Source organism: Oryza brachyantha, chromosome 2 (assembly GCF_000231095.2).
Source record: "Oryza brachyantha chromosome 2, ObraRS2, whole genome shotgun sequence".
In the NCBI taxonomy this organism is placed as follows: domain Eukaryota; kingdom Viridiplantae; phylum Streptophyta; class Magnoliopsida; order Poales; family Poaceae; genus Oryza; species Oryza brachyantha.
Genome location: NC_023164.2, coordinates 18,012,429 through 18,022,683, shown reverse-complemented (window position 1 = coordinate 18,022,683; position 10,255 = coordinate 18,012,429). Strand labels below are relative to the sequence as shown.

At 40.7% G+C, this 10,255-nt stretch overlaps 2 protein-coding genes across 5 annotated transcripts; both read left to right on the top strand.

The window, feature by feature from the left end:
- The first annotated feature begins 1,560 nt into the window (after positions 1–1,560).
- LOC107303675 lies at positions 1,561–4,392 on the top strand. Its single transcript, XM_015833771.2, has 6 exons — positions 1,561–1,752; positions 2,438–2,518; positions 3,236–3,425; positions 3,625–3,827; positions 3,902–4,005; positions 4,266–4,392. The coding sequence occupies exons 1-6, from the start codon at positions 1,561–1,563 to the stop codon at positions 4,300–4,302; spliced, it is 807 nt and encodes a 268-aa protein (XP_015689257.2). The 3' UTR covers positions 4,303–4,392.
- Positions 4,393–6,506: 2,114 nt separating this feature from the next.
- LOC102708776 lies at positions 6,507–9,021 on the top strand. 4 transcript variants are annotated; one of them, XR_005811163.1, is made up of 3 exons: positions 6,507–6,872; positions 7,770–8,028; positions 8,130–8,807. XR_005811163.1 is itself a non-coding variant. In XM_040521227.1 (3 exons), exons 1-3 carry the CDS (start codon positions 6,575–6,577, stop codon positions 8,946–8,948), a joined length of 819 nt encoding a protein of 272 aa, XP_040377161.1. In that variant the 5' UTR covers positions 6,507–6,574; the 3' UTR covers positions 8,949–9,021. The 4 variants fall into 4 exon arrangements, 3 of the variants coding, with proteins under 3 accessions (XP_040377161.1, XP_015689099.2, XP_015689098.2); XM_040521227.1 differs by lacking the exon at positions 8,130–8,807 and adding an exon at positions 8,820–9,021 and having other exon boundaries at positions 7,637–8,028; XM_015833613.2 differs by having other exon boundaries at positions 7,637–8,028.
- The last annotated feature ends 1,234 nt before the right edge of the window (positions 9,022–10,255 follow it).

Sequence of the window (10,255 nt, the reverse complement as noted above, 5' to 3'; positions counted from 1 at the left end):
AGCCAAAGGGTTGTCGGGTGGTCCCCGGACCACCCAAAAAAATACTGACTGACCCTCTATACACCAAAAAAATTGATTTTTAACTCTTGTACATTGGGATATTAATTATAATACCATATTGTAGAATGCTTCTAAATTGCATTCATCCCGGGTTGTGGTAGAGGAGCATACTAAATAACAAGATAAGTAGATCCAATAACAAGAAAAAATATGTTGAGGAAGATAAGTAGATCCAATAACAAGAAAAAATATATGGTAATGTTCTCTAAATTTTTATAGCCATACAAGAGTTCTTTGAGTGAAAAATTTACTTAATTATTAATTTTATATGTTTTAAGATGCTTTATTAATATATTATGTTATAATTTTGGTCTATTCTGTTATCTATATTTTAGTATCGTTACATTTAAGTACGTTTAGAAAAAAATTGGATGGGACCACCCATACTATAAATCCTAGATCCGCCACTAGTGACGAGCCACACTACACTCTCAATACACTCTCAAGAGACCCCTAAAGGCAGCAACACCAACAGAAGACCACAGGTGGCCCTCCGAAAGGATGGACTCCATAACCACCGGGGTTTAGGAAAACACAGAGTCAAACAACTTGTGGTTGCGCTCATTTCATAGCTGACAGGAGACGAGGAGGACTAAGGAGACAAACCTAGCATGCAGATGCAGATGGTTGGATAAGAAGGCTCTAAAAGATGGTCACTAGACTACCTATCTATTGACATGTCAGTAGATATTATAATATGAATGAAAGAGATGAAAGAAAATAGAAAAATGATTGTTATGCATGATAACGGTTTAGAGTCGATTTTTAGCATTTATTTAATAAATATTTGTTGCATGGGGTAGATGAAAGGAAAGAATATTAGTAAAAAATATTTTATTGTATTAATGAAGAAATATATCTAACTCTAATTTTATAGATATAATTGTAAAATAAGTTAGTGTTGTTGATATATACATGGAAAGAGTCAAATAATTGGCTCTGTCTTTTAGCATGTCCTTAATGCCAACCAAACTCGGTCATAAGAACTGTTTGAAAGCGTTGATGTATGATGGATTAAAACAAGCTTAAAACAATCATTTGAGGGAATGAATTAAAAATTAGAAAGTTGAAAAGGTTGATTTAAAAATTTTGCCAAGGCACACCGATGAAAACTTTTCTTTCTTTTTTCCTTTTGGAAAAAAACGTACAATCTAAACGTTGATTATTGCAGTTTGTGTTTCTTTTAAGTAAAATAGATATAATACTAGCCAGAAAGCAGATGGCTTTATGGTATATTTCTACATGTGAAATAAAGTGTCCAGTTATTATTATATTACCGATCCAAATGTCCAAAAATATGGGCCTGTACTCGTCCACGACCCCCACGACCTTGTCAATTTTCCGTTCAGACCCTCGTGCCAAGCAAATTCTATAAAAATCATGCCCTCCGCCACAGAGAAATCAAGCGCCTGCATAAACATTTCTCAGAAACTGAGGGGAAATCAGAGAAAATAGTAGTAGTATCTGCGAAGGGTAGAAACGTCCCGACCAGAGAAGAAAATGCCGCTCGGGTTTAAGCGCGGGGTGGCAGAGGTTCGGGCATGGGACGCCGCCGCCCCCCACCCCGACGCGGCGGGGAGCTCCGGCGTCGGCGGAGGAGGAGCGCCGCCGCCACCACCTCCATCGTCTTCGCCGCTGGCATATCCCTCCCTGTGGCCTTCGCTGCCGGGCCATCTGCCTTGTGCTGGTCAGGTTAGGATGAGTCCCCCCATCCTTGCTCCCCATTCTCGTACCGGTTTGTGGCCTCTTCGGCGATTGATGACTCCGCTCTGTTTCTTGGGCGATCTTTGCGCTACGGATTTTTGGCTGGTAGGTTGTTTTCTTCGCAAGGGTTCTTGCAGATTTCATGTGGCATGTCCTTGCGCGACCGACTTTGGTGACATTTTTGGTAGAAGGAATGGGCTTAGGCTGAGTCGATTGCGGCCATGACTATGTGGCTGTCTTGGGTAGAATCTTGCCCAGTGAGTTTGTTTGTTCATTGTGTGGGTCTAATTTCGTTGTCCGTTCCTGATAGAAATTCTGTTGAAAGGCATCTGCTTTTCTTTCTTTCTTGATTTTTGCATGTTTGTGTGCATCCTGCGAGTTTCTTGATAGCTTGAGATAGCGCAATCCGTTTATATCGGCGATTTCACTTTACAGATTGATTGGCTTTTGGTCTTCATCTTCTTACAAGTAGTACTTATGACGTGTCACGTGTTGCAGTTTTGATCTCTACCTGTTTAGCATTATGATTACTTCTCCTGAGATCTTTTTACTTGGAATCTCTGATCGAAATGGACAATTTTTTCTGCTGTCTAGTTCTGTGTAAATGTTATCAGTATTCCTTGAAGATTTATAGATCATATGGTTCTTATCATTTCATTACTGGGGTTTACAGGAGGAAGCTGGTATAGAGTGGACCTTTGATCCATGTCTTCACAAGTATTGGAATGCCACTCATGGCAAGTTCAGATGCCAGGTATGAATATCATGCACAGCTCGAATTTATAACCTGCCCTGCCCCTGTTTGTGTTCATCCATCTCCAAAGCACAATATGTTTATCCTATCTATACTTACTCTCTGTAGATAATAGTAGATAAACAGAACGAGAGTGATGATTACAAGGGTGGTAGCTGCAAAGTTGGAGATAGGGGATTAGGGTGTGACCGTGTGAAAGTTATCCTTACTCTCATTGAACTTACCTTGCATGGTTTACCTTAACTTGAATCGCTCTGACATCTCATTGGATCAAGCCTGAGTTAATGTTGGGATGCTTCTCACGATCACTGCTCTTTTTTTAATCTAACTTGAGCTCAGAGGCTTCTGGTCATCAATGCCACATAACAACCATGTAATCTACTGGGATAGATTTTCCCAAGCTATGAGTGAACATTCAGGTATTGCTTGTAACTGATACATTCAAATTTGGTGGCACCATTAGAGTATCCTTCTTATTGTGATTGTGTTGTTATTGTAGGAACTTTAATGGTTTTGGCATGGCTTCGACAAGAAAATAATATGTTATTGCATTTTGATTATCTTATTATTCGCCTGTTTTTTGGCTTGATTATATCCTCGGTTCAGCCCCTGAGCTCCCTAGAAAAAATAGTTCTTTGTAGCTTTACATGGTTATTTCCATTTCATGTATTGCAATGGACTGTTGGATTCACTAGTTTGCTCCTGACTGTTCCTCAGGTGCCACGGCAGCAGCAGCAGAACATGCTCTCAAACACCCATGGGGACAGGGCTGTATTTAAGTTACAAAAAAGCTTCTTCGAGAACTTCATATTGTGTAACATAACAGGACGGTCTAAACACCATGCCCTTCCAAAGTTCAATCTGTATGCTGAAGATGAGTCCAGGGACATCATGGTTACGTCAAGAGGTAAGAGGTTTGCAATTTTCTGATCTGTGTGATGTACTACTGTGATGAGAAATGGACAATATTCTATTCTGTTGACCTACTAATTGGTGAATGTGTCAATTGTCTTTGATTCAGTTCGGTGAACTGGTTGATTGTGGCTTGCATTGTCAGTTGTTCGGCTCATTGATAATTTGGTTAGTCACTTTTGGTGAATATGCAGGTAGCGAAATTAGCCTTGTTAGCTCGGGCTTCGGAAGGAGACAAACCCTTGTGCTGTCTCATCAGCAAGTACAGATAGAGTGTGATGGCCATACAGTGGCAAGCCCTATTTGCCGATTTGTGTTGTCCTTCTTACAGCATGTGAAGTCTGCATCTGAACTACTGAGGAGTTGGATGAGATTCATCAAGCTGTTCGCTTTAAAGGTAAGTTATAATTTTCTAATCCAGTCGTGTTATGATTGTCACATGTAATTGTTTTTGTGTTGAATCGATTTCAGCTATTCTATTGTTGGATGGCTCCTGCTATCAAGCGATTCCTGCCCATGCTAACGAGGTTGAGTTGGTTTAGCATTATGGGCGACCCTATGCTACAGACTGAGGAGTAAGTACCATAAGTTCCTCTTTCTATTGAAAATATTGTTTACTTAGAGAATTCATGATATTTGTTATATTTTCTTGGTTGATATCTTAAGGTACGATTTCACTAAGTTGTTGCTTGTATTTATGAAATAAAAATGATAAATCATTTTTATCCTACACCTTAAGAAAATGTGATGTTGATAACCAATAACGATCCAAATAAAATACCAAGAACATCCTTTATAGATGCACTTATATGCTGAATGGACGGATATTTTACAGATTCATGCACGCTTGTTGCGTGCACTGTGTGCACTGAAGCACAGCACAGGCTTGAGTTTGAACGATTGCATGGAGCATGGTCGTTTGTCTGCAAGGCTGCCTGTCCAAGGAAGTTGAGGAGCTCCTGCCATTTCTATAAGTTTTGGAGCCATAGAGAGGGAGCTCATGTTGAGCTAGTACTGATTGTGATTCAAAAAAAAAAGGTGGTGTGCTAACTACAAATGCAAGACCAGGCCCTCTGCTGCTGCCACTATCAAGCTTCCACTGCTACGAGCTGTACAATGAAGATGACCCAGAGAAACAGCTGGTTGATCAAGAGGCAGCCGCAAGGCTCATCTACTTGCATGGCCCGTGCGTCGTGGTGTTGTTCGTTGACTCACGATACTCCTCCTACGGCCGCCGCCACAGGTGCGACGACGATCTTGATCATGATGCGTATGGAGGAGTCCCGCGTGACCCAGATTTCAGGGAAGAGCTGATGGAGAAAGACAAAGATGCGGCCAACCACGCTGTGGTTTGTTATGCATATAGGTTCGTGGATGATGAGCTCCAGCTGAGAGTCCTTGACAACCACTCCATCCACGGGCCAAGAAGATGGATCGCATACAGGGCATTTCATCAGCTTGTGACCTTGCGGGTGGATCCTCTCGACAGGGGTATGCTATATGGAAGCAGTAGCTAGGTTAGAGCTGTACACATATGTCCACGTATATGGTGCACCACCTGAAACTAACTCTGTAGGATACTACATCTAATACGTTACCTGATGAGCTCTTACAGATTATGTGTCAAGCTGTGTTACCCATAGGCAATACTTGCTCGTGCTATCTCATCGGCTTGCGAGAAACTTAGAGTATGCTGTGCAATATGCTAATCATAGTTATAGGTCCGTCTCCGATGTATTCTACTGTCAGCAGAATTTTATTGGCACCGTTGATCTATTTTTATTGAACGATTATGATTAAATTATACTACCAATAATATTAAGTGCAGTAGAAATTTGAAGGGATAATATTGTCTTTTTTATTGTGATCTTTAATGCAAAAGACAAAATTATAAAATAGTAATAATCAATTAGTTAACAAAGTATAAAAATAATCTTTTTAATAAATGACCGGCTACCAGTAGTATACCAGTAAAATGTATCGGAGTGACATATAGTTATATATATATATATATATATGATGCTCATGTCTCTTGGCCCCAATATTTTCATATTATTTATCAGATTATTGGAACGTGTTATTGGCTACCTGTTTTGAAAGAAAAATGTTTTCTGAAAAAAAACTTTTACTGCATTGCTGTTTTAAGTTGGTTGTTAAATTTATTTCTCAAAAATAATCGGTTTATCACTATATATATATAACGAAGTAGACAATCCATGATAATAATTCAGTCAATGATCTGATAAGTAATCACGCGACATTTTGTTTACGAGTCCCAGACAACGGGCAGAGGAGTCCGTTAGGGGTGCTCTAACCAGTTTGTTACGCGATTCGGATTCGGTTTCCGAACCGAGATTGCTTGTGTATTTTCTTCTGTAAAAAGGAACTCAGGACTGCGTGACTGATCTTCTTCAGTCGGCACAGCCGGACGGACTACATCGTTCTATACATCACTCCCGAAAAAAAAAAGACATTACCTCTTGGCTCGATCACGGTAGATGGGATCACAGCAATCTAAAGAGGAGTGCTTTCCGCCGCCGCCGCCGCCAAGGCCTCCCTTCCTATTCAACCTGTCGCGCGGGGAGCTAGTACGGCGGCAGCGGTTGATCGACGAGGAGGAGGAACGGTTGAATGGCTACGACATTCCCTGCGGCGGCGGCGGCGGTGTCCCATACTCTAAACGGTACGTCCGTCGTCCTCATCCTCTCATGCATCATTGCCTAGCCTCCATCGTCTATACCCTCTCTTAATCGGTCTAAGTTATCTCTAACTCTAATGCTTGTTGTCCATGTCACAAACATAATGGTAAACAGAAAGAGAGTTTAGAGCAACTCCAACGGGTACTTTAAAATGTCAATTTAGCTAAATATGGAAGAGTTGAGATTAAAATTAGAATCCAACAGAATCGTCATCTTCCTCTCCCGAAAATCACGGTCGCCATTCCTCTCCACGCGCTACCCAACTTTGGCGATTCCGAGCGGGTCGCCATCCCTCTCCCGCGCGGGCGATTTGGCTATTTCCCGCGACCTCGCGCTCCTCCCTCGCTCGTTCGCGCGCTTTTCCTCAATCCCGCGTCTGCAATCTTCCCACACGCACCCTCTTCTGTGTCCGCCCCTCGCCCTTGTCCTGCCATTCTCCGAACAGATGCACCCAAGCAGAGATTCGTCGTTGGGTTTCAGCCCTGTTGGAGTCAGCATGAACCAAGCATCGCTGCATCGTCGTTCTACGACTGGAGGTCAGGGAGAGGTATGCACTGATGCCACTGGATGGTCCTTTCCAATTCCTCAGGTTGCGCTAGGAAGGACAGATGCACAAGCCAATCGTTCAGAGGGAGGATTTGATCATGCCGGCGTCGGACTGATGCGCCATCGTGTGGCTCCTCCTACACAGTTCGATGGCCGGATGCCAGATGAACCTATTGAACCTGAACTAGAAGGCAATGGTGAGTAGTTTTGTGATTCCTAGTTGTAGGTTACAGTTGGTAGTAGACAGTGTGGATTCTACAATTACAGTTCCAATTCTGTACAATTCAATAGAAGTAAAACTCGATGAATCAGGTAGAGCAATCATTTCTGGTTTAGATTGAATCGTGAGTTGCTTGAGTCACTTCGTCGATCTGCACAGATTCAATGATTCATCGCTCTGCACAGATTCATTGTTACATTAGGTTCTGTTTATATACTTCTTCCCCATTTTGTGCTAAGTACTTCAGTTTACAGAATAACATATTCTCCTGGTGAATTCTAGCTATGAGCATTGGCTTGTATTTTACTGTTTGTTGAGAAGAAACTGATAGAATGAAAAGGATGCAAAATTTCTAATCAAGCTTACAAATGCAGCTAGGTTTACTTCTGTATGGATATAACTAAAGAAAAAAAATGATTAGGTTTGGTTGCAAGGTGAGATTGCGAGAACTTCTTTTTGGTTTGTAAACTACTTTATCTAGCAGTAGCATGTCATGTCTCTGTAAATTGATCTAATGGGTATCAATCTTGTCTAATTGTTGCAATCTGATAAGTAGAATTTGAGTATGCACATTTTTATATGTCGCTGAAGATGTTCAATAATAAACAATTATGTGCACATAGGAAGAGGTTCCTAAAGGATAAGGTGAACATTCAGTAATGACAAGCTGGTAGCTTATTTGTGCACTATATCTGTCAACAATTAGTAATGTCAAATGGATGCTATTTATTTGTCTAGCAGATTTTGTCCACTATTTCACAAACCTCCTAGTGAATGACCAAGAATCTCATGATCTCCCACCTCCTAGTCATACAAGTAATGATGATGTACCTAGAGCATCGAAAGGATCTCAGAAAAGAACTAAAAATTTCAGAGATGATGAGGACAGACTTCTTGTGTCAGCTTGGCTTAATATTGGCATGGATCCTATTCAAGGAAGTGATCAACCACTGGGGGCATATTGGAGAAGAATCCATCAATATTTTCATGCTAACAAGACATTCGATTCAGACCGTACACAGGGTCCATTAATGAACCGTTGGGGTGTCATCCAACATGATGTGAATCTTTTTTGTGGATGTCTGTCAAAGATTGAGACAAGAAACCAGAGTGGTTGTTCAGTTGATGACAAGGTTAGTTTATTTGTTACAAATGAAACTATGTCATGTATGTTCATTTGTGACATCCTAGTGAATGCATATTTTTTTTGTGTGTGCTATCTACATATTGCAAGTGCATGTGCAATGTTCAAGGCCGAAGATATTAAGAACACGAATTTTGCCTACATGCATTGCTGGAAAATTCTAAAGGACATGCCCAAATGGATTGCATGGAAAAATCATCGAGCTGCTACAAAAATAGCAAGTAACAAGAAGCAGAAGACAGTGTCAAATTCATCTCCTGCTTCTGCCCGTATGCTAAAAATACAGAAAATGCTTTAGGAAGACCTAAAGGAAAGAAGAAGGAGAAATAGAAGGTGCGACAACGTTCGACCATCGAAGCAGTGGACTATCTCGTGGACAAGATGAAAGAAGCTGAAGGTAAAAAAGACCTGAAGAAAGCTGAGAGGTGGGATAGGGCCTTTCATTTGCAGGAAAAAAAGATGAAATTGGATAGAGAAAAATTTGAGTTCCAAAGGGAGTTGGAAGAGGAGAGAATTCTTAGTCTTGATTTGAGCACTATGACTGACCAACAGAAGCAATTCTATGAAGGGCGTCAGAATGACATTCTAGCTAGGCGTTTCGGTTGCTAGTGTAGTTCTTCGTGTAGTTCAGTATATTTTGAGTACTGCATGTCTATGAAACCATTATAATTTTCTTTCATTCAAATAGTGACATATCAAACTATTTACTTGTGTGCTTGTTCGTTTAGTATTGCCCATAGCACTACTGCCAACAGTGAATTTGTTTTATTATGATTGTAGGCTCCTTCTTATGACCTTTGTACATACCATGCCATGCAGTCGGATAAATTTTCCAGCTCCAATGCATACAATCTATGGACCCAAGCATACTTGGAAAACCTCTACTCGCTCCAATTGCAAGTAATCTAGCAGTATCTTGTTTATTGGGCAATCTCATGTACTCTGGTCCAAAGACCTCAATAATAGCTACAACAAACTTTCTCAAAGCTTCTAGAGCAGTACTCTCACCAATACGAATGTACTCATCCAAAGCATCAGCCGCTCCTCCATAAGCTAACATCCGAAACGCCGCTACGACCTTCTGCAGACAAGATAATCCTAGAGTACCAGCTGCATTCCTCTTCTGCACGAAATAGTTTTCATGTTCCTCAACAGCATTCAGTATACGCAAAAAAACATGTCGCCTCATCCAAAACCTATATGACGACACAATAAAATTTATTTAGCTACGCTGAAATACAATGAACACAATAATTCAATAAAACATTGTACAAAACATACAAACCTCCGTCTAAAAACCTTCGGTCCAAAGGTAGGGTTGTCTGATAAATAATCCTTAAAAAGAAGGTTTTGCCACATCAGTCTGTCACGATCAAGTATATCATGTCCTTTGATAGAACCTATTTGACCCGGATGATTAAGCGAATCCTCAACTATTATGTGTGCGGCAGCACGATATACTCTCTGCTCATCATCCGAAGAGAAATGCATCAATTCATCCATTACAAATTGATTGAATTCATCATCTGAACCCATACTTTAAGCGTTGATCTTCCCTAAAAATAGATGAATCGAGCAAGAATTCAGACGAACGGTGGCACGAAAGACACAACCAAAACGTACAAAACTTGGACATACCTCGTTGTGGGCAGGCAATATGGCGTCAAAACACTGCAATGCGAGCACCAGCATGCAGCGTGAATCCAGTGTAAACGCCTGCACTGATCAATTGCCCAGGTCATCGGCATGTGCTGTATTTGTATGCGGCGGCGGCGGCTGCTGCTATCACCAGGCCTTGATTTGTTTGCCGATTGGATCAAAAAAGAAAAGGAAATAATGATGTGGAGGAAGTTTAAAATATAGAGGGTCTAGATTACCTATTCTGTTGGTTTGTCCCATGCTTTTAGGAGGTTTTCTTTTTTTTAGAAAGAAGTACAAACACTAAATTTAGCTAATTGGATAAAACTACTATTGGAGTTGCTCTTAGGGGTGTATGTAGTTAGGGGTAGTTCAGGTGGGTGGACGTACACATGACTACCCCTATTTTGATTCATGGAGATTTTCCTTTATATTATTTTTATATTTGTATTATTGTTTTATTTAGATTATACTTGTATTTTTAATGTATAGTGTTTTAAAAATTTCGATATACGATGTTCTTATAGCGTAGGACTAGTCAAAGAGAAAACTCTGGCCACGTCACGGCCCCTATGTTC

What these genes read in the sequence shown, in the direction of transcription:
- LOC107303675 (XM_015833771.2), top strand. Translation starts at nt 1,561, where the DNA reads ATGCCGCTCGGGTTTAAGCGCGGGGTGGCAGAGGTTCGGGCATGGGAC. An exon ending in TCAAGCTGTTCGCTTTAAAG is followed by an intron (nt 3,828 to 3,901) that starts GTAAGTTATAAT and finishes AATCGATTTCAG; the next exon opens with CTATTCTATTGTTGGATGGC. An exon ending in CCTATGCTACAGACTGAGGA is followed by an intron (nt 4,006 to 4,265) that starts GTAAGTACCATA and finishes GATATTTTACAG; the next exon opens with ATTCATGCACGCTTGTTGCG.
- LOC102708776 (XM_015833612.2), top strand. Translation starts at nt 6,575, where the DNA reads ATGCACCCAAGCAGAGATTCGTCGTTGGGTTTCAGCCCTGTTGGAGTC. An exon ending in ACCTGAACTAGAAGGCAATG is followed by an intron (nt 6,873 to 7,636) that starts GTGAGTAGTTTT and finishes TTTGTCTAGCAG; the next exon opens with ATTTTGTCCACTATTTCACA.